The sequence below is a fragment of the Canis lupus genome, chromosome X, assembly GCF_011100685.1.
Source record: "Canis lupus familiaris isolate Mischka breed German Shepherd chromosome X, alternate assembly UU_Cfam_GSD_1.0, whole genome shotgun sequence".
Lineage (NCBI taxonomy): Eukaryota > Metazoa > Chordata > Mammalia > Carnivora > Canidae > Canis > Canis lupus.
The window spans coordinates 120312818-120340486 of NC_049260.1; the positions used below are offsets into that span (position 1 = coordinate 120312818).

At 45.5% G+C, this 27669-nt stretch overlaps 1 protein-coding gene across 2 annotated transcripts in view; it reads right to left on the reverse strand.

Moving 5' to 3' along the window:
• The window catches only part of CD99L2 (CD99 molecule like 2), a 94801-nt gene that overhangs the window by 6160 nt on the left and 60972 nt on the right, over positions 1 to 27669 (reverse strand). For both annotated transcript variants that reach the window (XM_038588558.1, XM_038588557.1), the window contains exons 3-6: positions 13312 to 13380; positions 13101 to 13184; positions 11095 to 11154; positions 129 to 164 (exon numbers count right to left, since the gene is read on the reverse strand). In XM_038588558.1, the coding sequence (XP_038444486.1) occupies positions 129 to 164; positions 11095 to 11154; positions 13101 to 13184; positions 13312 to 13380 (249 nt within the window). The remainder of the gene's footprint in view (positions 1 to 128; positions 165 to 11094; positions 11155 to 13100; positions 13185 to 13311; positions 13381 to 27669) is intronic.

Sequence of the window (27669 nt, forward strand, 5' to 3'; positions counted from 1 at the left end):
GGGACCCCAATTTGCACGCTTGATTCTTTTAAGTCCCCGCATCCCAGTGCGGCTGGCCTGGCCGGTCTCTACCGGGAGCGGTCAGGGGAGGGGCGGGATGCCGGGCAGGCCTCGGGACGCAAACCCACCGGATTCGGGGTCGTCGCTGCCATATCGACCGTCACCTGGAAAAAAAAAAAAAAGCCAAAAGCACTCAGGGTCGGCCGTGAGCCCGTGACCCCCCGGCTTGCGGACAGCCCCTCCCCGGCTCACGGGCCCCTGGTTGCACCCCTGCCACAGCCCCAGTAAGTGCCCAGGGGGCTTCTGCCGGGACATCCAAGACCTGCCCTCTCGTGCCTGTCACCTGCCAAGCAGAACTGTCGATCTGGAAAGTGATGGTCACATCCCAGCTCCTCGCCCACAGGCGTCTTTGCAGTAGGAGCAGGCGGGCCCCCCCAGCTCACCGGGAGGGACCTGCCAGCAGGTGGCAGAGCTGGGCTCAGGCCGGCCAACCTCGCCCTGAACACAGTCCCGGGGACACACAGTCTCCTGCAAGAAGCCTTTATTCTTTAGCAGAGGGCACAAAATGCTTCAACTTCGTTTTTAACGAAAGGACGGGAGCCTAGCAGGAAAACAACGCAGAGCCCCACCACCCAGGGAGGCTCTGCAGTTAGTATTTCCATTTCGGTGCCGCCTGGGCCTAGTGCCTCCCGCAGACTTTTCTTCAAATGCAGATGTTTCTGCTGGTGCGATTTAGGTGCAGGTGCATCGCGCAATGCTGCCTGCCAGAGGAGGGGACAAGGGGACGACCAGGACTGTTTTAAGGCCGTCCACCTCTACCTTGGCACATGAGCAAAAAATCCCTCATCCGGTATTTTGAAATTCAAAAGGCTTTGAAATATCATGGGAAGGGAAGCAGGTTAGTGGGTGGAGGGGATTAGGGCAGTGGGGGGGAGGGAGGCGGTGGGGCCCTGGAAAGGCCATGCGGCGACAGAACGGGTCTTTGCGCGGGCCGTGGTGGTGGCCACACGTGTCCATCCCCGTGAGCGTGATAAACCCGCACAAAGCTCAACACACGCTTACCTCCCCGGACAGGCAGCGCCCTGATGAGCAACTGGTGCCATTTCAGGACACTAATTAGCCTTGAGCGCTCCCGCTTCTCAGGGCACAGTGCTCATTAAGGGAGGGAGGCTGTCTCCCCAGGGCCCGGGGCTTTTAAGGGAAACCGCTCTGGGATGTTGGAGGCAACGACCTCTGGCATCCCCTCCACCGTGCGTCACGGAGTCTGGGGATGGTGTGTTCGTGGACGGGAACACCCACACCCTGGGGGTAGGGGGTGCTGGTAATGGGGGAGGCTGTGGCTGTGAGGAGCAGGAATATAATTTTGCTGTGAACCTAAAACTGCTCTGGAAAATCAAGTCGATTTTGTAAAGACTGGCGGGGGGGGGGGGTTAGAAAATAAGGTTTGTTATGTTCCCACTTAGGGCTGAATCCTTGAGTTAAAGATCCCTGATTGGATGTGAATGGTTATTTTCAAAACAACAAGCAGCACTGCCTTTTTCAAAAGCACAATCGGTGCTGCACCGAGCAGACAGGAGAACACAGGGTCCTCTGTAGGGTCCTCCGTAGGGTCCTCCAGGCATGAACAGGTCAGCAGTGGGGTCACAGGTGAGGGCCTGGAGTCTGACCGTGTTGGCCCACTGTGGACCCTTCTGCTGTGCCGGGCGTGGCCACTGCCAAGGGCAAGGCCAGGCCCCTCCTGGACGTCCACTGCTGATGCGCTCACCTCACCAGATTTCCCGACAGGCCGGAGCCATCCAACCTCCCCTTTCTTTCACCTCCAGTCTCGATCATACAATCTGTACGATCGTGAGCTGCAAGAATGTCGCATGAAATGGGAACAGGATGGCGTTATTCATGCAGGCCAAAACGTGGAAACCACCCAAAGGCCTATCAGTTAAGGAACTGGTAAATACGATGTCCTGGGAATTTCTGAAAAGGGTTTGATCATCCCTAATGTAAAAGGAGCCCTTACAAGTCAACGAGGAAAGATACAGACTCTGGCATAAAAAAAAAATCAAAAAATGAAAAAATCACAGGCAACGAATGTGAACAGGTGATTCGACCCCACAAGATAAGGGCGTCTAATAAGACCTAGGGGTAAAAAGTGTTCCACCTCCCTTGTAGTCAAAGAAATGCCAATGTCAACAGGGGAGCATTTTAAACTGAGTCCATTTACAAAGATCACAAAACTACAGTGCCCAGTGAGGGTGGGGACAGAAGCTAACAGGCACCTGTTTGCTCCCTAGCAGTCGGAGGGGAAGCCAGGACAACCTTAATGGAACACCATTTGGCAGGGCCCTTGAAGAGGCGCATCATTAAAAATTCATACTTCTGTGGCCCGGCCAGTCAACATCTAGGAATTTAGCCGACAAACTAGACAGGCTTTGTGTATCTGGCTATGAGGATGTTTATCGTGGCACTGTGTGGAGCGGTAAATAGCCAGAGGGAAAAACCTCTCAAAATAGGTACTGGCTAAATAAATTACGGTGTAACATCATGCAGTCCATTCAACACAATATTTTAGGGTCCTCTTTAATGACCGAGAAAGATAAGCAGGGCTTTTACTGAATAACAACTGTTTTTTTTTTAAAAGTAACAGGGTCCCATTTTTATGAAAATAACCCAGTATTTACAAAGGTACATGATGTCTAGAAAAAGTCCTGCAAGCAGATACTCTAAAGTATTACTGGTGACTCTCCGTAGATGGGGAAGCAAAAAAGCAGTATTTTCATATAATGCGTAAGAAATGTTTAAAATATACAAGCCCCTATTTCCCCACTAGTAGGGGGACAGCTCAGAGGAGCTGGTCCACGGGTCACAGGCAGGCCCTTCGTCTTCAAGGATGCTGTGTTTGTATCCCCACGTGCCTTCTGAGCTCACAAGTATACCCCGCACTTACATACCGAAGAGACTAGGGCTGGCCTCTCTTGTTCTAGAAACTCCCGTACAGCACATGTCACGCTGCAATTTGCTTTGAGGACAGAGACCTATACATCTGGAAGGCTGTACCACACAGCTCGAGGGACCCTTGCATCTGGTGACAGCCACAGCTGGAAGAAGTCCTACAGTTCTAGTGGGCTCTGTACCCACAGGGGGCGCTAGGACAGGGGGCATCGCCGCAGGGAGGAGGTCCCAGATCCACCTGTCCTTAACAGAAGTGCCAGATCTACAGGGTCCTCAAATGCAAAAGGCAACAAAGCACACGCATGCGCACACACACACACGCTAGCCTTTAGTCCGCCACGGCCCCGATCCTGGGAGGCAGGGATGCAAGGCACGTACCTGCCCTTCTCTGACAACAGCACAACCCCGGGCGCACGGTGAGCGCCTGACACGTCCGATTTGCCAAGGGCGCGGAGAGTCTCGTAACAGTGGGGGAGATTCTATCTAGAACTGCTGGGGGGGGGTGGCAGGGGGGTGTTCAAGGGTTTCAGGACTTGTGTTAAGTATTTTAGAATTTTAGACCTCCAACAGCCCCCGGTAGGACTTGACAATGTTTTAAAGATTCTTTTTTTTTTTCATTACAGGAGAACAGGCAGCAGAAATGCAAAACAACAAATCGATTAAGAAGTCAAAAATCCACAGAGAAGGAAGAACGCCTGCTTCAAATGACCCGTGGATACAAAGTCAAATCAAACTCAAAGAACCATCTGGAACACGTGTGGCTGCCTCGGCTAACCAGTGGGGATGCCATTCCTCACTGTTCTGGAAAGTCTCGAAGGCTCCTCCACCCCCACCTGCGAGATGAGAGCGCTCACCCTTCAGCCAGAGCACCGCACAGCTCCAACCCTCGATGATCTCTGAGGAGAGCCCTCCCAGGATGGGAAGACGGTGGTCCTGGGTAAGCGCATGCACTAGCTGGTGGCCTATCCCTTTAGGCGCCCTCCGTGACCCCCTGTCCCCTCCCATCCCCAGGGGGTTTCCTTGGGTCAACTTATCAAGGGGTTCTAGGCAGCACGCCAGTGGGGGTGATCCCGTGGGGCTGGTCCAGATCCCTTACCAAGGAAGACCACACACGAGGAGCCAGAAGCAAGATCAGGCAAAGCGTCTGCTCCACAAAGAGGCTAGACAGGTGCCCCGTCAGGTGGGGGCCACGTGGAAGCTTCCAGTGTGTCCTCTCCCCTCTCATGAAATCCGCTTGGAGCTCACCTGGGCGAAAGCTGGCTTTACAGAGCAGATCACAGAGCGCACCACTTCCAAGAGTGAGCTTTCCCAGCCAGAGGGCCCTTCGGGGTCCAGGAGAAAGCAACTCGGGCCACGACCCCATCACCAATGTGGCCCAGGGGGTCGTCAGCAGAGCCAATCACATGTGTCACTCTTCCCTTCGGGGGGAGGCATGTATGATACGGTCTGCTCCACTTTAGCCCCCCCCCCCATTTCAGCAAACACTGGGGATACACAAGAAAAAAGGCGCCTGCTTATGGGAAGCCAAAGCTGGGGGTAATGAACCCACAGGATTTGGTACAAGAGGCGCCGTCCCCGTCCCCGCCGGTGGAGAGGTTCTAGGAGGATAAGGAGAGCAGGACGCGGCTGGTGCACCCCAGGGCCACCCCGGGCCGGGCTGAAGAGGGCCACAGAGCGGACGAGCCTCCAGAGCAGAGGTGCCCTTTGAGGCATCTCTTAAGGGATGGGGAGCTCAGCCCTCTCTGGAAAATGAGGCGGAATTCAGCTGGTGGAAGAATGGCATTTTCTTTTTTTTTTTAAGATTTTATTTATTTATGAAAAACACAGAGAGGAGAGAGAGAGAGGCGGAGACACAGGCAGAGGGAGAAGCAGGCTCCACGCAGGGAGCCCGACGTGGGACTCGATCCTGGGTCTCCAGGATCACGCCCTGGGCCAAAGGTGGCGCTAAACCGCTGGGCCACCTGGGCTGCCCAAGAACGGCATTTTCGATAGAGAAGCAGCTGGAAAGCCACAGATGGCGGATGAAAGGAACCTGGGGACCCGTCGGCAGGCCACGGGGCTTGACATTATCCTGGAGGCAGTGGGGAGCCATTACAGAGGCTTGTTTTTTGGGCTGCTTTAAACATGTTTTCCCTCTATTTAATTAAAAATTGGGGGGCGCCTGATGACTCAGTGGTTGAGCATCTGCCTTCTGCTCCAGTGATGATCTCAGGGTCCTGGGATCGAGTCCCGCGTCGGCTCCCCACAAGGAGCCTGCTTCTCCCTCTGCCTGTGTCTCTGCCTCTCTCTCTGTGTCTCTCAGAAATATATACATACCTATTTTTTTTAATTTTTCAAACATACTAAAAAGTTGGAAACATCCTACAGTGAACACTCCTATCCACCACCTAAATCCTATAGCGTTTGGCATTCTGTGCTTTATCACATGTCCATCTGTCCATCTGTCTCTCCATCCACTCATGTCTCCCTTATCTCTATGCTGCACTTCAATCGCAGACATCCATACTCACCACCCCTAAATGTCTTATGACCTAGGGCTACACATTTGCTTACGATGCCCTTAACGAAAAATGTACATATGGTAAAAATACACAAATCTGAGGTGTACCACTTGATACGTTTTGGCAGATGCACACACCTGTGGACCTCCACCAAAATATACAATGACACCATCACCCCAGAAAGTTCTCTCGTGTCCCTGGCCCAATCAATCCCTGTCCACATCCCAACCCTGGCAGCGACGGACCTCATATATATATGAGATCAGCTGTATAAGTATTAGAATTTCATATGATTGGGCTCATATAGTATGTGCTCTCTTTTCACTGACTTCTTTCACTCAGCATAATGTTTTTGACATTTACCCATGTTTTTATCTCAGTAATTCGTTCTGTCATATGAATATATAAATATATCACAATTTGTCTATCCATTCTGCTGCTGGTACTTGGGCTGTTCCCAGTTTTCTTGTTTTTGTTTTGCTCTTATAAATAAAGCTGCTCTGAATATTCTTTGTGAGTCTTTTTTGGACAGAAGCTCTCATTTCTCTGGAATAGGAGTGAGACTGCTGAGTCACTGGGTAGGTCTACAGTTGGTATTTTAAGCAGCTTTCCATTCCCACCAACAATGTAGGAGAGTTTCACCTCGCCTACATCTGCACCGACATTTGGTATTGTCAGTCTTTCTAATCTTAGCCATCCTGGTGGGTGTGTTGTGGTAGCTCATTGTGGATTTAATTTGCATTTCTCCAATGAATAATGGTTTTGAGCATCTTCATGTAGCTTCCTCCTATATAAAGTGTCTGTTCAGATCTTATGCTCGTTTGTGAACTGGGCTGTTTTGTCTCTTCGTTCTTACACAGTAGTTTTAAAACAGAGGACCGAGGAAATCGGTTCCACATTCCTGGTGGTTCTGACAGCTGTGCGGAGGATGAATGGGCACCAGGAGACCAGTTCCAAGGTCAAGGTAACAACCCACGGGGAGGGGATGTGAGCCTGGGCTTGAGGGAAAACAAAGAATATTTCAAGTTCAAACGATACTAGAGGAGAGGACTTCTGGCCTGATGGAGTGAGGAGGTCAACAAATCCTCTCCTCAAAAAGCAGCTAGGCAATTGAAGGCGATGAACACATTTAGTTCCAGTGAGAGGAGCTGGAGTCTGTGGCCTCTCCACCCGGAGTGGCTCTCATTCCCCCTGCCCCCACGGTCTTCCAGCAGCCAGTTTGACTGCGGAGGGGCAGATAGGCCACAAAGCCAACAACTGCCCTGCAGTTGCCAGAGGGACCCATGTGACTTGGAACGCTGTCAGCTAAATGTGGCAATCTCAGTGGCAAGTAAACAGGGAGAGTCAGTAGCTCCTTCAGCCCGAGCAAACCAGCAGTCAGCTAGCCAGGGATTTAATAAGGAGGTGGGGAGGTTGGGAAGGTGAGCTAACCACAGGCAGCTTAATAAACCCCCTGTGTAGCCTTGCTTGCCCTGAAGCCGAGCACATGCCCAGCAGAGACAGTCCGGTATTGGCTGAAGGCCAGCCACAGAGATCAATGGAGCAGACTGAGTCTAGAAACAAAACCTTACACTTATGGTCAAGTGGTTTCCACCAAGGGAGCCAAGACACTCCAGTGAGGCAAGGATACTCTTACCAGCAAATGGTGCCGCAACTGGACATCCACATGCCGAAAACTACAGTTGGACCCCAACCTCACGCCATATACAGATTATCTCAAAATGGAAGACCAAAGACCTAAACGTACAAGCTGAAACTATAATTTCTGGGAGATGTAGGAAAAAAATCTCCACGAACATGATTATTCTTAAACATCAAACCATGATTCATTCATAAGCAAAAAAATTGATAAACTGATCTTTATATAGAAATTAATGTTCAATGAGAGACTCCTAACTCTGGGAAACGAACAAGGGGTGGTGGAAAGGGAGGTGGGCGGGGGTGGGGGTGACTGGGTGACGGGCACTGAGGGGGGCACTTGATGGGATGAGCACTGGGTGTTATGCTATATGTTGGCAAATTGAACTTCAATAAAAAAAAGAAATTAATGTTCAAACAACACTATTAATAAAAGTAAAAGACAGTCACAGGCTGGGAGAAAATATTTTTAGAATCATATACCTGATAAAGGACCTGTACCCAGATTATAAAAGGAACTCGTCAAAGCAAAAAAAAATTTTTAAATGAGCAGAAACTCTGAACAGACTTCACCAAAGAATATAAAATAAGAATATAAAAAGACGTTTGACACCACTTCTCATTAGAGAAATACAAGTGAAAAAACAATGAGATACCCCTACCTACCTATTAAAATGATCCAAATCCAAAAGAGTGGACAATTTCAATTGCTGATGAGGATGTGGAGCGACAGGAACTTTCGTTCATTGTTCACGGGAAGGCAAAATGGTGCCACCACTTTAGAAGCCAGTTGCGCACTTTATCGCCAAGTTAAACATACTTAGCATATGACCCAGCAATCACACACACAGTTCCAAGTGAACTGAAAACTTATATCCACAGAAAAACCTGTAAGTAAGTGTCCAGGGACCCCTGGGTGGCTCAGTGGTTGAGCGTCTGCCTTTGGCCTAGGGTGTGATCCCGGGATCTGGGATCAAGTCCCACATTGGGCTCCCGGCAGGGAGCCTGCTTCTCCCTCTTCCTGTGTCTCTGCCCCTCTCTGTCTCTCATGAATAAATAAATAAAATCATACAAAAAATAATAGTAAGTGTCCAAAAACGTTTATAGCAGCCTTATGCATAATCATCGAAAACTGGATACAACCAAGAGGGCCTTCAACAGGCAAAGAGCAAACCAAAAGTGCTCCAGCCAGACAACGGAATTGTATTCAATGCTAAAAAGAAATACTCTCAAGCCATGAAAATACATGGAAGAACCTTCAATGCATATTGCTAAGTGAAAGAAATCCATCTGCAAAGGCTACACGCTTCATGATTCCAATTACAGAACATTCTAGAAAAGGCAAAAGTCTGCAGGAGGTAAAAAGATTTAGTGGTTGCATGGACAGAACACCAATTAGGGGCAAGGAAGGCAAAGTGGCTGAGCACCAGAGGGATGTAGAGAAGAACGTTTATGGTGGTAGGACAGTTGTGTACGGCACTTGGGGGCTGGACACATGACTATATGCATTTGGAAAATCCCACACTACAGTCGGAGGGTTGAGTATGGACTCAGGTTTAGGTTAGTATAAATGCTGATGAACAGATACAGAGTTATGGAGGCACGTGGATACCTGGTTTCGTATACATCCATATACTAATGGCCTCCACCCACTTAAAGGGTATAGAAGTAGTGACATCCCACTAAGTGATGAACACACTCGACCCTCAGATCTTTGTTTCTAACATCAACCCCTTCTGGCGAGGAAGAGAACGGTGTACTGAACGGGACACCCAAGGAAACATTCACAAACATTCCCAGCAGGCAACGGCGTTTAGGAAGGAGTGAATGGGGGACAGTGGGAGGGTGCCGGGGGAGCTGGGAGGAAAGGCTGTGAAGTGGCAGGTGGCTGGACACCCAAAGGAGACGAGGAGGAGATGAAACAGATGGACCTCAAGTTCCTCAGTGAGAGTGCTAGGGCATGGTGGTGGCTGGCGGGGCCCATTAACAAGAGACTGTCACTGTCACCCACCCTACTGGCCTCCTGCAAGGACAGTAGAAATATTTTCTTGAGCAAAAAACAAAAAAAACATATATAACAGATAACATAGCATTTCAAACACAAAGTCCAAAATTATAGTTGAGCCTCATCCATGTGCCTAAGGCCCAAAGTTGGAAACTACATCGACAAGGATCGGGTTTTATGCTGAAGACCATTGTGTATTGAAATGTGATGTTTTATCATCTTCACTCATGGCATGAGCATGTCTGCAGAGAGGGGAATGTCTGAGAATTTCATCGTGTGCTCATCCAGACCACATTTCAGGCTCACACTCATATTTTGTGCCGGGACCCCCTTTATTTTCGCTTATAATGACAGAGAGTATAACTTAAAGCTAACAATTGATTATTCTTTATAAGAGAAGTTCAAGTGTGAGCCTAATTAAAGAATTTCCCAGCGCTTTTTTCCTTGCTAAAACATGTACTGTTAATAAGGAAGCCCCCGACGTGCCATTCAGACTTCCATCCATGCACGCTCCCGCACGCTACCGCCGCCCGCATCTCACCATCTGGAAATACCATTTGTCACCCAGGAGTAATTGGCCAATTTGCTGGGTTTGCCCTTTAAATCTTCCATGTTCTCCTGACACCTGTGAGTTTCATTTAGTGACTTTTAGAACTCTGTACTCAAGAAGACGTCGTCTGGAAAGGTGTCTTGAAGGACAGATGTGACTGCGGGCTCCTTTAATCGGATGGGAACACTGTTCCTCAGGAAAGGCACATGGGCTGTGCAAGAAGGCAGCAGATGCTAACGCCACAGCCAGGACGACGGGGAGGGTGGCAAGGTTACAAGCAGACACACTCCTACCTAACTCGTTCACGCGTGACCACAGCAAGTCACCACCACAACCTGCCACCACAACAGGCTGCCATCACGACAGTCGCAACCATAACAACCTAGAGTCATAACTACAAGTTACAACCACAACATACCATCAAAACAGGCAACCACCACATGTAACGATCACAAAGTCCAATCAAAACTTCTTTTGCCACATCAAAGCTGGCTGCTTCTCTCGAGGGTAGGTTGGATCTGGATGAGTATAAGAATAAAAGCTTTAAGTCCTTGGTGGTTTGGGTGGGGGAGGCCATGACTAAGAAAGGCTAGCAGGAGGGGGTTTCCTTGTGGTGATTGAAGAGTTCAGTGTTCTGCATCCTGAGTGATCACGGTTGCTGAGATCTACACGTGACACAATTTCACAGACCCACGTGTGCATGCATGCACACACACGACAACATGCAAAAGCTGACGCAATCTGAATCAGGGCTGTATGTGACTTCATAACAGTTTGGACCAATGGCAGCTTCCTGGCTTTGACACCAAACGACACTTCCGTAAGGTCAGCGAGAACCTTCAGGGGACACTGGGTGAAGAGTACACACAAATTCTCCTGAACGATTTTTATAACTTCTTATGAGTTTTAGACTAATTTTTTTAAAAAGATTTTTAAGTAATCTCTACTCCCAAGGTGGGGCTCAAACTCACAACTCTGAGGTCAAGAGTCACACGCTCTACAGACTGAGCCAGCCAGGTGCCCTGAGTTTTAAACGATTTTAAACTAAAAAGATATTTTGAAAGATATCGGGCTCACTACGGGTCTCCTAAGAAAATGCTTGTCATGACGATCTTTGCTCTGCCCAAGTCGAGGGGGCAGGAGTTGTTCGCAGTCACGCGTGCTGCCCAGGCACTTGGCTCTGGCTCGGGATGGAGACCTCAATCAAGCAGCACCTGGCCTTCGGAGCACTGGGAGGAACGTGTGGCTTTTCCAAATTGGCTTCTAAATCCCCACTTTGAGCTGCACAGCCCACAGGATTCCAAGTGAGCCTTCCAAGCTGTAAGCAGGATGTCTGGAAACAACCTCTTGCACCCCAGAGGCTGAGTAAGAACGGCTCAATCAATCTGGTTGCCATGTAATCACGTTTGTAATGAGATTAAGGTGTTTACACAAATCAATGCTCCTAATTTTACCTTTGTCAGGTTTGTATTCACCACCACCTAATATGTCTTCAAGATCCTTGTCTGAGAAACCTGGAGAAAACAAATATACATGTCAATACCAAAATGCACTTTTCAGGCCATAATCTTGTGTTAATGTGGCCCAACGTCCCCAGAAACTGCCTGCCAGCGAGGCGCCTCCTGATGACTACAGAAGGCAAAATTCTAACAGGGCCCTAGAACTCCCTCCCACTAGAGCACCTTGTAGAAGATTCCATCACGCAGCGCGTGACTGGGACCTCGAACAAGGTGGCCACCCCTGCTGCGGTTCAGTTATATTAAGTGCCAAGGTGAAGAGATTCTGCGGATGTAATTTGGATCCCAAGTCAGTCTGCCTTTGCCTGAATCAAAAAGGAGATTATCCTGGGTAGGCCTGACTCAAGCAGGCAAGCAGGCTGAGGTCTCCCTGAGCTCAGATTCGAGAAGCAGGTTAGTCTTCCTCCTCCGGCTCTCCCCCAGCCCTGTCTCTCTCTTACTGGCCTTGAAAAAGCAAGTGGCCATCAGCTCTGTGACTGGAAGGAAAGGGACCCCGCCAGCCAGCCCACGGACTTGGAAGAGAACGCAAGCTCAGAGACCAAGGCTGGCTGACATCCCCAAGAACAGACAACTTGGCTTAGCTGTTCCTGACCTCCTCGCTCAGCAAAGGAACCTGTGAGTTAATGAATGGGCACTGTCGTAACTCGCCGAGCTTGGGATCATTTGTTAGGCGGCAACAGGAAAGTGATACAGGGAAAGGAAAACATCGGATTCTGGCTTAAGCACAGAGGACTCGACTTTCCCGTTCCGTGTGGGCACATGCCAAGTAGGCGGAAAGCGTTTCTGAGTCAACTGCCCTATGCTAGAGCGCCCTTGAGTGCCTGCTTCAGTTCTGGGCTGCATCAGCTGCTTTGCGCCACGGAAGACTACTTTTCCTAGAAAGAATGATGGATGGTCAAGCTAGCGTTAGGGCGGCTTGAATATTTGGCAGGCATTTTCTTGAAAATGAATGAAATGAGGCCGTCACTTCGAAGGAAACCATTGGCCAGATCTGTTGACAATGGTAAGATTTCAAACAAAACTTGGAATTTTGAAAGAATCTACATCCACCACTGTGAGCTTGGCAGCCTTCCAATGCTTGAGGACTTTATCTTAGGAGATGGGGGCGTGACATTAACAGACGTGAATTTGGGGTGCTGTGTAATAAAACGTGGCATGATTTGGAAGTTCAAAAGACCTCAGGACACCAATATTTCCAAATGACCAATGCACAGAATATATAAATTTGTGAAAGGGTAAAAGCTGCATTGCAAGTCCAAGAGCATCCTGAGGATTAAATGGAATCAAGTATGAAAAGTTCACTGATACGGCTTCACAGTCCACACTGCACTGAGACAGCAGGACACCGCCGCCACTGGTCCTGTTTGGGGGTCTTAATAAAGAAGAATATCTACAATGATCTAAAAAGTCCATTAAAATATTCCTCCCTTTTTCAACTGCATATATATCGCCTGATTTCCTTCATACTCTTCAGCCATAACACCACATTACAACCGAATCCAGAAATGGAGTGAGTCGAGCTCTTCTGCTTAGATGTTATAGAAATGTGCAGAAGAGATACAACGATGCCACTTTTCTCACTACATTTTGTTCTCATATTGCCAGACAGTTATTTTTCTCCCAAAAACACACTACTTCTGTTAACATGTATGGGTTTTTGTTCATTTTAAATGAATAAGCACTTTTTTTTTTTTAAGTTTTCAGTTCAAAGATGATACTGGTAGATATGATCCACGGAAACAAAAGCCTTTGAAATCCCCAGTGATTTGGGGAGGCCGGAGACCCAAAATGTTTGTGAACTACTACAGAGGGTTCTCCTATGCCTTGACATGCTCCTGGCTCTGCCGGGCCTGGGGGGCTCTTCGGGCTGTTGTAGTCAACGAGCCACAGTGTGGCCAGGGAGCCACAGCGCTGGCCGGTGCCCTCAATCAGCTCTCACTGACCTCCTCCTCCTGGGCTCGGTTTCCTGCGACCATCATCTCGATCATTTCGGTCATCCAAGGCATCAGCCAAGTCGAAATCGTCATCTGCAGTGGGCCCCAAAACATACAAGACAAAATGAATTTGCTAAGGTCCAGGTAGCTCTGTGGACATCTGCCCCAAAGAGAGCTCCCCCTATCTTTCTCTATAGCCCTCCTTAGGTGGCAGCATTACCTGCAGGCTTTGCGGGTGCTCTGGTTGTTGCTGGCCTCTTGGTTGTGGTGGTGCCATGGTCCCATCTTGCTAAAGTAGGGAAGGGGGACAACATAGGAACACATTTAGTAACAAAACACAGCAGCCACTTCATGGCTCAGGTGCATCACAGCATGAACATGGGACCCTTGTCTTAGTCCTCGAGACCCCTCTAAGGCCTCTGACAACCCCTTGGAGGATGACAGAGAAATGCAGAAGGTTGGAAGGAGATGAGTTCCGCACACTTTTCTTCAGAGGATTGGTGGTATGGCAGACATGGTCCCACAGTCGACCTGGAGATTCATGGAACTGGGTGTTCAGCCTAGACCTGCTGGACCGTGGATCCAGGGGGATCCAGAGCTTGAGCATGACCCTCAGGAGCTTTGGGCCTTGGTTTCCACCACTATCAACCCGGCACCATAACCACGAACCATGCTGCCCAGGGATGGACTGAGTTCACGTTCCCAGTAGAGGACAGCAGCATCTTATAAACAGAAAGTAGTATAATATCAAGAAAATATTTTATGTAAGTGTGGTTGTTACTACTGTATTAGGTTTTCTAGCTCAACCAGACTCCTCTAAAAATATGGGACTTCTTTCAAAACAATTACATGGCATGCATCAGTTTTCCAATAGTTTCTTTTCTTGAGCTTCAAGAATGTGCCATAAATTATAGCTGGAGGTAGCAGAGGGAAAGGGAATATAAGGGAGAAGAAAGGCAAAGACAATGCTGTACAGCAAGCATTGCTATACAGCGATGTAAACAGCAAGCATTCAGAAAAGAAACAGCAGTATTTGCAGGAACAAAACCTCAGTGAGTTTTACAGATCAATAATGTAATCCTCAAATGGCCCAGGTAATTTACAACACATCACCTGTCTTTTCTGGATAAGGCCTTGGGGTTGTTTGTGGATCAAAGAAATGTAAGTCTGAATCTTCTGGAAAGAATATAAAGAACACAGTAAGACATGACCTGACATTTCTAGTTATGTCTAAAGGGAGACGTTACATCATGATAAAGGATCAACCCAGAAAGAACACAGAACCATCCTAACCAGACAACAGTGTCAAAACCCACAGAGAGAAAACTGGTAGAGCTAAAAGGAGAGAGCAACAAATCCACAGCGATAGATGGGACTTCAACGCTCTGCCGTCAGCAACTGAGAGAACTACTAGAATGAAAATCGGCAACAACAGAAAAGAAATGAATGACACAATTAACCAAACAAGACATAACCAGCATAATGGGATGCTCTGCTCAGTCGCAGGAGAATAAGTATTTGTTTAAGCAGGCAGGGAACATTCCCCAACAGAGATTATGTCCTGGACCAGAAAGCCAACCTCAACAAATTTGAAATTATTGAAATGTGAGACAGGACTCCATCAAAAATCTAGAGGAAAACACAGACCTCTTCAAGCTCAGCCAAAGCCACTTCTTGCTAGACACTTCTCCAGAGGCAAGGGCAACACACTCCCAAGAACTGAAAGCAGGGACTCAAACAGGTACTTGCATCCCAGTGTTCATAGCAGCACTTTCCACAATCGCCAAAAGGTAGAAACAACCCAAACGTCCATCACTAGATAAGCAAAATGTGGTACATGTACAATGGAATACCGTGCAGCCATATAAAGGAATTAAATTCTGATTTATGCTACGACATGGATGAACTTTGCAGATATTATGCTAAGTGAAAGAAGCCAGATTCAAAGAGACAAATATTGTAGGATTCCACTTATATGAGGTTTGGGATGATGAGAAAATTCTGGAAATGAATAGCAATGATGGTTGTGCAACACTGGGAATATACTTAATGTCAAGGATTTTAAAATGGTTATGTTCTACTATGAATGTTTACCACAATAAAAGGTATTCAATCTAGATGAAATATGCAATCTGAATATTCCTATAACCATGAACAATTTTTAATGTAAAAGCTCCCCCCCCCCCAAAAAAAAGAAACCTCCAGGCTTTGATGGTTTCACTGGTGAATTCTACCAAACATTTAAAAAAGAATTCATACCAATTTTACATAATCTCTTCCAGAAAATAGGAGGGCTATTTCCCAACTTGTTTTATGAGGCCAATATTAACCTGGTAACAGAAAAAGACCATATGAAAAATAACTATAGATCAATTTCTCTTGCTAACTATTACATAAAATCCTCAACAAAATATTAGCAAACTGAATGGAATGCATAAAAAGAATTATATACCAGGGACGAATGGGACTTATTCTAGTTATGGGAGGCTGGATCAACATCTGAATAACTATATAACCCACCATATCAGCAAGCTAAGGAAGAAAAACCATAATCATATGGACATGGAAAAATCCAATATTCACTTATGGAAAAAAATCAGTAAATTAGGAATAGAGGAGCACTACTTCAACTTCATAAAGAGCATCAAGAAAATACCCATAGCTATCATCAGACTTAATGGTGAAAAACTGAATCCTTTCTCCCTAAGATCAGGAACAGGGCACGGTCACTGATCTAATTGTAGTACTAGAAGTTCCAACATTGTGACAAAAAATTAAAGACATACAGAGTGCAAAGAAAGAAATAAACTTAACCCTATTTGCGGAGGCCATGATCATCTACATAGAAATTCCAAGGAATCTATAAAAAAAATTCCTAGAACCAGTGAGTGAGTTTCCTAGAACCAGTAATTTCAGCAGGGTCCCAGGATATAGGATTAACAGTATCAAAACCAATCATATATACTAGCAATAAACATATGGATTCTGAAAAAACACATTACCATTTACAATTGTGCCAAAGACAATTATATATTTAAGTGTACACTTAAAAACTAGGTACAGGACCTGCATGCTGAAAGTTACAAGATAATGAGAAAAATCAAGGAAGACCTATATAAATAGAGACACATACTGTGTTCGTGGATCGGAAGACAGAGTTAAAGATGTCAACTCTCCCCAAATTGATATGTATGTTCGACACAAGTCCTACCAAAACCCCAGCCAGTTCCCTGACAAACTTAGAATATTTGTATGGAAAGGCACAGCCCCAGAGTAGGTAAAACAATCTTGGCAAGGAATAAAGTGGGAAGAATCACTCTACCCAGTAATAAGGCCACTGTGACTATAAAGTAAATCAAGACATCAGCAAAGGGGCAGACACACAGATCAATGTAGCCAAATGAAGAACCCAAAAAGAACTGCCCACATAAGCTCAAGAGATTTTCATAAAGGTGCAAAGGCAAGATGGAGGAAGGATGGTCTTTTCCTCAAATGATGAACATTCGCCTATCTTAACAAATGATGTCCATCTGAGGAGCCATAGGCCAGCCACAGGCAAAAATAATGAACCTCAACCTCAGCTTCATGTCTTATCCAAAAAATGAGATTGAAACAGACGACTTTGTTTTAAATGTCCAGTGTAAATCTACAAAACTTACAGAAAACAGAAGAAAATCCTCGGGACTGAGGGCTTGATGAAAAGTGCATAGACTAGCTAGCAAAGCTGTGATCCATAAAAGAAAAAAAAAAAAGACAAACCAGACCTCATCAAAATTACATTTCCTTTTGTGAAAGACCGTGTTAAGAAGATGAAAGACAAGCTTACAAAGCAGGAGAAAATCCTTACGAAACACATATACGACTAAGGACTGTGTCCAGAACACATGGAGAGCTCTTAAAATTCAGAGTAAAAAATAAACAATCCAATTAGAAAATGGGCAAAAGACATGAAGAGACATCTCACTGAAAAGTTTAGACAGATGGCCAATAAGTACATACAATTAGGAAAATGCAAATTGAAATCACAATGAGATATCGCCACATACCTATCAGAATGACTATACCGAGTACCGACAAGGATGTGGAGAAACTGGATCACTCATATACTGCTGGTGGGAACGTGAAATGGTGCAACCACTCTGGGAAATGTGTTGGCAACATTCTCTAAAAACTAAACCTACAATGATCACATGACCAAGCAATTACACTCCTGGGCATTTACCCCGGAGAATGGAAAACTCATGTTCATACAAAAACCTGTATATAAATGTTTAAAGCCCAAAACCGGAAACAACCCAGATGATCTTCATAAATAAACTGCGGTGTATCTACATCAGGGAATATTATTTGGCAAGGCAAAGCAACAAATTATTGATACTTGCAATGACTTGGCTAGAATCATACTGAGTGGAAAAGAAAACCCGTTTCCAAGCATTACATATTATAGGATCCCATTCACACAACATTTTCTAAATTCTACATATGGACTGTCATGGTGGATACACAAACCTACCCAGATGACAAAACCACACAGAAGTGAAAACACACACCTACGCGTGAGTAGAAGTTTAACCAGGAAAATCTGAATACAATCACTAGAGGTTTATATCAATATCCATGTCCGGCTGATGACATTAGGCTGTATTTTGCAGGGTGTTACCCATTGGGGGAAGTGGATACAGGGTACATGCAATTTCTCTGTAGTATTTCTTATGCCTTCACAAGTTCGCAATTACCTCAAAAAATTAGTCAGTTAAAATAACAAAGATTTGAGCATCAAGGTCAATTTTGATACCAAAAAAAAAAAAAAAGGATCTGACATATAAATGGCTGGTCTTCAGGGTCCCAGGAATGTCTATTATTGACCTTAACTACGAAGGAGCAAAGCATGCAGAAGAAGGGCAGTAAGTGGGATCCCTGGGTGGTGCAGCGGTTTGGCGCCTGCCTTTGGCCCAGGGCACAATCCTGGAGACCCGGGATCGAATCCCACATCGGGCTCCCGGTGCATGGAGCCTGCTTCTCCCTCTGCCTATGTCTCTACCTCTCTCTCTCTCTCTCTCTGTGACTATCATAAATAAATAAAAACTAAAAAAAAATTAAAATGTAAACCTTTAAAAAAAAAAAAAAAAGAAGGGCAGTAAGTCAGAACACCTAGGAATGAGGTGGTGTACACAAAGTTTCCAGACAACTAAAGCTGAGCCTTTCCTGGTCCCAGTGGCTTGTGGCACACTGACAATCTTACAGAGAAGACATCTTTACAGGACAAATAACACGGTTCTCAGTCTCTTTGAGATGAGGATATAAAATGCAACTTTTCTAGAAGGCCTGGGATCACTATTTTGCTGTTCTTACACTGTGTTTTACCTCTGAAAGACCAGAGTCCCATTTTCGTCCTTCTAGATTATCAGATCTAAGCCTCCATGGGCTAGGCCAACTGCCAAGCAGGCCAGTCATCACTATAAGCCAAACCCTGAAGTTTTGGTTTTGAGGTCCTGTGATAGCTCTTTGGGGCAGGTTGGCCTGCCAATCAGTAGAGGCCTTTGCCAGGGCTTTTTTTTGGGGGGGGGGGCAGGGTGCCCCACCTGATGCTAAACTCCCCTTTGAGGTCATCATTACCTTCCCTGTGCAAACACTTGTAATGGCAGCACACTGGGGAGAAAAAGCCCTGGAGAAAAAGTGTGGACCCGGGGCTCCAGTCCCGTCGCCCTGCTAGCCGGCAGCAGAACCTTGGACAAGTCCTTCTCATCTGAACAACGAGGGGAGCACATGATCACAAAGGCTTTTCCTGGCTCTGCCACCTAGAGTTCTTCCTCGTGTAAAGATGGCTTTAATTTTTTTAAAGTTTATTATAAAGGTAATATATGCTCAACATGAAAATAATCTAATGGTGTAGAATTGAAAGAAATTTAAATACTAGAGTCAGCCTCAAATCTATCCTCCGAAGTGACTATTCTGAATCTTTTCAGATATGCGCACACGCCTGTGCACCTGCGTGCGCGCGTGGATGCACGTATCCAATGGAAGCGGATTCATACTACATAAATTCGGTTGCATGACTTGACTTTTTTTTTTTTCATGTCGGTTCCAGAGATCTATCTCATTTTCATATCGGCTGTAGAGTACAGATGCTTAGAACCGTATTCCACTGCAGGGCTCCAGCGTTTCATTCGGGGCTGCTCTAAAACACAAGATAGCTGCACAGGTGCAGAAGCATACCTGGAGGGAGAATGCTCTGAAATAGAACTGCTCAAAGAGTTTATCAAATCGCCCTCCTGAAAGGTGGGCCTAATTTATGGGACTGCCTGCAGGAGTCAAATTCTGAAGGCGGAGCTTCCTACAACAGAAGACACCTACAGGGACTGTCGTGCTTGCCCCAGCTCCGCAAATACGCGCTCACCAGCCGCTCAGAGTGAAGCACTCAGTGAGTTCAGGGGGAACAAGCTGATGCCACATAAACAGCTCTTGGACAGGACTTCTCCAAAAGTGTTCCACGAGTCCCTGGGGGTGGTCCTATTTTCACAGTCCTCCTCAGATGTCCTTTGCCCTTTCTCCAGTTTTGATCTGCACAGTAGGTGCAGAAGCAATGGCGTGTAAATGAACCAGGGCAGGAGCACCAACAGTATGAGAAGGCCTGAGACTCCTGCCCTTACAGGAGCAGTGGCAAGAGAATACCCGTTTTACTTAATGTCTGAGACGGTGGACAGAACCCTAAGACAGCTGGGTGGACCCCGGGGTACACAGCCTGCATGACCCCAGCCCCTGGAGTGGGGCTGGAACCATGCCCTTTCTGAGATCAGGTTATGACATATGGCAGAGGGAAGGGGTTTCTGCAGATATGATTGGGATGCCCATCAGGAGGAATGGACTACTCAAAAGGGAGAATATTCTGGGTCATATCAGGTGCTAGGCCCTTGAAAAGAGGGTCGACTTGCATTTACTTGCAGACCCTGAGGGGGTGGCAACAAGTTCCATAGCTGCATAGAAATTAAGTCTGCCAACAACACCGAGCCTGTGACTAGGTTACCTCATATGGGAGAAAGGGGGCTGTGCCGATGTGATGACGCTAAGGGCCTTGAGATGAAAAGATTATCCCGGATTATCTAAGCAGACCCAAGGTCACTCCAAGGGGAACAGACAGGCAGGAGAGTCAGGGGAGGAGATGCAATGAGGGAAGCAGGGGCAAGAGTGAGGGAGAAATCTCAAGAGTCTACTTTGCTGGCTTTGAGGACGGAGAAAGAGGCCACTAGCCAAGGAATGCAGGTGGCTGGCCTCCAGAAGCCGACATCTCCCTAGAAGGTTCCTTTCCTCCCAAAGGAACACAGTCCAGCCAGTACTTTCATTTTCACCCAGCGAAACCCAAATCCCATTTCTGGCCTCCAGCCCCACAAGGTGATAAATCTGTGCTGGGCTGTCTGAAGCCAGCACGCTGCTGTCATGACAGCAGCACTAAGAAACTGTGGATTTTGGTACTCAGATTAAGAGACTGCTGTCCTCAATACTCAGACATGGGGAAGGGGCTTTGGAAGGCTGGAAGGATTTTGAGGAGCATGGGAGTAAAAATCTGGACTGCCTTGAACAGACTGTTAGCAGGAATACGGATGTTAACAACTTGGGCCAGCTAACAAGGGTTCAGGGAGAAGTCAAGGGTGCGGCAGAGAAAACCTATGGCATGCTCGAGACTCCTGAAATCATCACGACGTGGGTTCAGAGAAATATGGATGGTAACAGCTTTGCCAGCAAGGTCGTGGACGGAAGTGAGAGGCATGCTACTGGACGTTCCAGGAAAGAAGGTCCTTGTTATGTGGCAGAGAACTTGGCCGAGTGATACCTCCTGCAGTTATGTGGAAGGCAGAACTTGTAAATAATAATGAACTAGGATAGGTTAGCTGAGGAGATTAAAAAAAAAAGTGTTAAGGGTTTGGCCTCATTTCTTCCTGCTGCCCAGAGTAAGACGCAAGAGGAAAGACGAGAATGAAGGCAAAGCTCAGAAGCACACAGGAAGCAGCACTTGATGATCTGGGAAAGTCTTATCCTGACCTCACTGCAAAAAGCGCTATAAAATGCACTGCCAAGAGAGCATGCTCTGGAGAGAAAGCCAATGGTGTGGCTGGAAAGCCCTTTGATAGTGCCTTGGAAGGGTCAGAAAGTCGGAGTTTCACTCACACAACAGGCTCTTTGAAAAGACTGTACCTGTGACTCATGGAGCCCCTGAGCCATCCCAGTGGAAAGATCGGAGGAGGAGCCTCTTACTCTGAAGGAGCCATTGCCATGACATCCAAGGGGAAACTCAGAAGGCTCTTGAGAATTCTGTAGTGACAGGAACACTGGCAGCTTAGAAGTATAAGGGACAGAAGGAGAACAAAATGAACGAAGCCTCCCCCGATTCTACAGGCAGAAAGCAGGCCAGCAGCAAACATGTGCTGGTTTTCGTGGACAGGGAAGGATGACTCCGAGGACAGAGCTGCAAGCCGGGAATGTACTCCTGTGACCTACAGCAAATGATCCCCCAGCCTGGAACCGAATGGAGTTTGCCCGGTTGCATTCTGAAATTGCTGCAAACTAGCAAAATTCTTTTGCCTCACGTTTTCTCACTTTTGAAAAAGACTGATGGATTGACTGGTTCATTCATTCATTTATGAGAGAGCAAGACATGGGAGAGAGAGAGTGAAGGGAGGGGCAGAAGGGAGGGAGAGAAAGAGAGAGAGTCCCAAGCAGACTCTATACTGAGTGTGGAGCCTGACGTGGGGCTCGACCTCACGACCCAGAGATCACGACCTGAACCGAAACCAAGAACAAGAGGCTCAATTGGCCGAGCCACCAAGGTGTCCCCATTTTGTCACTTCTGTAAATGGAATATCTATAACTGTTGTCTCATGCCTGTATTTTGGAGATCAAATAACTTGGGTTTAAGATTTTATTTATTTATTCATGAGCGACACAGAGAGAGAGAGGCAGAGACATAGGCAGAGGGAGAAGCAGGCTCCATGCAGGAAGCCTGATGTGGGACTCGATCCCGGGACCCCAGGATCATGCCCTGAGCCAAAGGCAGACACTCAACCCCTGAGCCACCCAGGTGCCCCACAGATAACTTGTTTCCTGAGTGTCACAGGTGTATACATGGAGAAGGACTGCGCCTCAGAATGGTGTATATACCCAGAGCCTTACCTACACCTGATTTAGATAATGCAGGTGACAAGATCTGGGACAGTTGTGCCAATTAAAATTAAGACTTTGGAATCTGAGGTGATGATGTAACAGGTTGAGACTTTTGAAGAAGCTGGGACAGACTGAATGTCTTTTGCATGTGGGAGGGATACGAACATTTGTGAGCCAGAGGGCACAGGTGGGAGAGGCAGTGCTGCCCTCAGCAAAGATGGCAATGTCCTAATTCTCAGAACCTGTGAATACATTACCCTACACAGGGTTTTTATGTGTGGTTTTTAAGTTAAGAATATTGAGATGGGGAAACTATCCTGGACTATCTGGGTGAGCTCAATGTGATCACGAGGGTCCTTGAGAGAAAAAGAATCAAAGAGAAAGATATGAAAATGCTACAGTACACTGCTGGCTCTGAGGATGGAGGGGAAGGACCATGAGCCAAAGAACATAGGCCTCCTGAAGAGGGGGGGAAAAGCAAGGAAACCGACCTTCTCTAGAGCCTCCAGAAGGAACGCAGCTGTGCGGACACCCTGTAAGTTTTAGCTCAGTGAGATCCATTCCAGATTTCTGACCTCTGACTATAAGGTAATACACGTGTGTTGTTTACACAACCAACTTTGGACAATTCATTACAGCAGCAACAAAAAACTACCACAACTTCAAACCTCCCCTGAGACCCTAGCCCCAGCTGATCTCTGGACTGCAGCTTCATAGAAAACACTGAGTGGAGGACCTGGCTAGACAGAAACCAAACTCCTGACCTGGAGGAATAAGAGAATGCACTGAAATTGTTCTAATTCAGTCATTTACGATGATTGACGACGAGGCAATCCAAAATTAATAGGAGGGAGGCAGAAAAAAATACGTTATGAAAGCTCAACCTTGAATCTACAACTTTTCAGCCTTCTGGGTGATGAAACAGGAAGGACTGAAAGATGACACTGGAAAATAAATGCCCTTCCCAGAGCAGCCATATGACCTGCGGGCTTTGCTGGCGTTCTGGTTGTTGCTGGCCTCTTGGCTGTGGTGATGCCATAGTCCCATCTTGATAAATAGGGAAGAGGGACAACATAGGAACACATTTAGTAACAAAACACAGCAGCCACTTCATGGCTCAGGTGTATCACATCATGAACATGGGACCCTTGTCTTAGTCCTCGAGACCCCTCTAAGGCCTCTGACAACCCCTTGGAGGATGACAGAGAAATGCGGAAGGTTGGAAGGAGAGGAGTTCCGCACACTTTTCTTCAGAGGATTGGTGGTACGGCAGACATGGTCCCACAGTCGACCTGGAGATTCATGGAGCTAGGTGTTCAGCCTAGACCTGCTGGACCGTGGATCCAGGGGGATCCAGAGCTTGAGCATGACCCTCAGGAGCTTTGGGCCTTGGTTTCCACCACTATCAACCCGGCACCATAACCACAAATCATGCTGCCCAAGGATGGACTGAGGTCATGTTCCCAGTAGAGGACAGCAGCATCTTATAAACAGAAAGTAGTACAATACCAACAAAATATTTTATGTAAGTGTGGTTGTTACTACTGTGAGTATTAGGTTTTCCAGCTCAACCAGACTCCTCTAAAAGTACAGACTTCTTTCATTTCTATCACATGGCACACTATGTAGGAGTTTTCTAAGTTTCTTTCCTTAGACATGAAGACTTTTGTGTAACTGTTCCCAACATTAGAAGTAGTAAAGGAAATTTAGGACCAAAACTAGAAATTGGTTGAAAGTAAAAAGATGGATAAAAGTATATGATACAAATAGCAACTATAAGGGAGTTGGAGTTGCTGTATCGCTATCAGATAGAATATACATTAAGATGAACACTGTTACAAGAGTCAAACAATGACATTTTATAATCATGAAAGGATTAAGTCCAGCAGAAAGGTAAAATTTTAAACATCTATGCACTGAACTACCAAGCCCCAAAATAGCAGCAACACAATGGCAAAAATTGAAGAATGGGCAATTTGGTGATAATAGCTACATATTTCAATGCCATCCTTTCAATCACAGATAGAAAAACTTCATAGAAAATCAGAAAGGAAGACTTTAACCAATGGGTCAAAGAAGAAATCACAGGGAAAATGATTAAATACCTTGAGATGAATGATAAAACACAACATACCAAAACTTATATGTTATCGTGAAAGCAGTGCTCAGTGTGTTTGTGTGCGTGGGTGTGTGTGGGGGGAATTTCTAGCTGTAAACATCGACATTAAAAAAAAAAAGGCCTCAAATCAATAGCCTAACCTTTCATATTAAAACATTAGAGGGGGATCCCTGGGTGGCTCAGCGGTTTGGCGCCTCCCTTTGGCCCAGGGCGGGATCCTGGAGTCCCGGGATCGAGTCCCGCATCGGGCTCCCGGCATGGAGCCTGCATCTCCCTCTGCCTGTGTCTCTGCCTCTCTCTCTCTCTCTCTCTCTGTGTATCATGAACAAATAAATAAATAAATAAATAAATCTTTAAAAATAAATAAATAAAACATTAGATAGGGGCAGCTGGATAGCTCAGTCAGTTAAGCATCTGACTTTTTATTTCAGCTCAGGTCATGATCTGAGGGTCAGGAGGTTGAGCCCCATGTTGGGCACCATGTTCAGCATGGAGTCTGCTTGAGATGCACTTTGTCCTTCTCCCTATGCCCTTCCCCTGCCCCTGCTCTCTTATTTATTCGCTCTCAAGCAAATGAATAAAATCTTTTTTAAAAAGAAATTAGATGAAGAATAAACCTACATCAAACAGAAGAAAATAAAAATTGTAACAGAAATAATTGCAATAGAGAACATAAAAACCAGAACCACAGGGACGCTTAGGTGACTCAGCAGTTGAGCATCTGCCTTTGCCTCTGGAACTCCAGGATCGGGTCCCACATTGGGTTCCTGCATGGAAGCCTGCTTCTCCTCCCTCTGCCTATGTCTCTGCCTCTCTCTGTGTCTCGAATGAATGAATGAATGAATGAATGAATGAATGAATGAATGAATGAAACAGATAAAAAAATTTGATTCTTTTAACAAAACTGATGAACTGTTAGCAGACTGACCCAAGACAAAAAGGAAGAAGACCCAGATTACTAAATTCAAGAATGAAGGAGAGGAGATTACTATCAACTGTACAGAAATAAAAAGAATTAAGGAACACTATGAACAATTATATTACAATAAATTAGACAATCTAGATGAAAAGGCCAAATTCTTATGCACAAACCACCAAAACTGACTCAAGAAGAAACAGAAAAGCTGACTAGATGTACAGGTAAAGAGAGTGAATCAAGTATTTAAAAGCTCTCCACAAAGAAAATGCCAGGACCAGAAGTCTTCATTGGTGATCTCTACCAAATATTTAAAGAAAAATCAGAATCAATTCTACTTCAACCCTTCCAAAAAATACAGGAGGGAATACTTCCTCATTCTACAAAGCCTGTCATATCTTCTACCAAAGCCAGACAAAATCCACGGCATGATAACTAGATAACAAATCTGCCACAGACCTCTAACCTTTATGAATATAGATGCAAAATCCTTAACAAAATACTAGCAAACCAAATCCCACAGCATACTAGGATTAAAAAACATGGCCAAGTAACATTTATTCCAGGAATGTAAGGGTATAGCTCCATATAAGAAATATCACTGTAATATCAAAGCTATTAGAACAAAGGGAAATGAAACATACAATCATCTCAACAGATTCAGAAAAAGCATCTGACAAAGGCCAAAACCATTTCGTGATAAACAATACTTTTTTATCTAGGAATAGATGGGAATTTTCTCAACCTGATAAAGGGCATCTATGCAAAATCCACAGAAATATTATATTTAAGGATGAAAGACTGAAAGCTTTTCTCCTAAGATCATCAACAAGACAAGGATGTCTACTCTCACCACTTCTATTAAATATTGTACAGGGCAATTAGGCAATAAAAAGAAATCATCTAGACTGTGGAGAAATAAGTCAAACTATCTCTAGTCAAAGATGACATGACCTGACATACAGAAAACCCTAACAATCCAGACATACTCCCATTGAAAAAAAAAAAAAAAACCTCTTAGAGATACTACGTCCAGCAAAATGGCAGGCTACAAGATCAATATACAAGAATCAATTGTATTTCTATATATTAGCAATGATCCGAAAAGGAAAATAAGAAAGTGATTCCATTATACCAGCACCAAAAGAATAAAATTCTTAGGAATCAATTTAACGAAAGGTGTAATATTCCACTGTATATGATTCAGCCATCAGAAGAGAAAAATACCCACTATTTGCTTTGATGTGGATGGAACTGGAGGGTATTGCGCTGAGTGAAATAAGTCAGAGGACAATCATCATATGGTTTCACTCATACGTGGAATATAAGAAGTAGTGAAAGGGATCATAAAGGAAAGGGGGGAAACTGAGTGGGAAAAATTAGAGAGAGAGACAAACTATGAGAGACTCCTAACTCTGGGAAACAAACAAAGGGTTGTGGAAGGGGAGGTGGGTTGGAGGATAGGGTAACTGGGTGACGGGCACTGAAGAGGGCACTTGATGGGATGAGCACTAGGTGTTATACTATATGTTGGCAAGTTGAATTTAAATTTTAAAAATGTAAAAAACAAACACACACACAAAGGATGTGTAAAGATCTGTATGCTAAAAGCCACAAAACACTGTTGAAAGAAATAAAAGGAGCCTAAATAGGTGCAACATTGTCATAGATTAGAAGACTCAGTGTTGTTAAGATGGCAATATTACCCAAAGTAATCTATAGATTCTATGCAATCTCTACCAAAATTTCAACTGCTTTTTTCTTTTTTTTACAGAAATGGATGAACTGATCCTAAAATTCAGATGGAATTACATGGGAGCCCAAATAGTCAAAATAATAGGAAGAATGAAATTAGAAGAGTCACACTACAAACCTACAATAATCAAACCTATGTGAAACTGCCATAAGATTATACATATAGACTAATGTTACAGTATTGAGAGTCCAGAAAGAACCCACGTATTTATGGTCAATTGATTTTGAAGAGGGTGCCGAGACCATTCAGTGGGGGGAAAGACTGGTCTGTTTAATAAATGTTGCTGGGACAACTGGATATCCACATGCGGAAGAATGAGGTTGGACCCCTACCTCACAGCATATACAAAATTACCGCAACATATATCAAGCTGGCCGCAAATTTTCAGAGATGACTCCAAAAGCATGAGCAACAATAAGGATAAATTAAACTCCATCAAAATTTAGAATCTCCATGCATCTAAGTATAGTTTTAAGAAATTGAAAAGATAACTATGAAAAGGGAAGAAATATCTGTAAATAATAGTGATGGTTAAGGTTTAGCATCCAATATGTATAAAGCCCTCCTCAGTTATCAGAAGAACGCAAACAAAAACCACAATGAGGTTCCACTTCATCCCTACTAGGAGGGA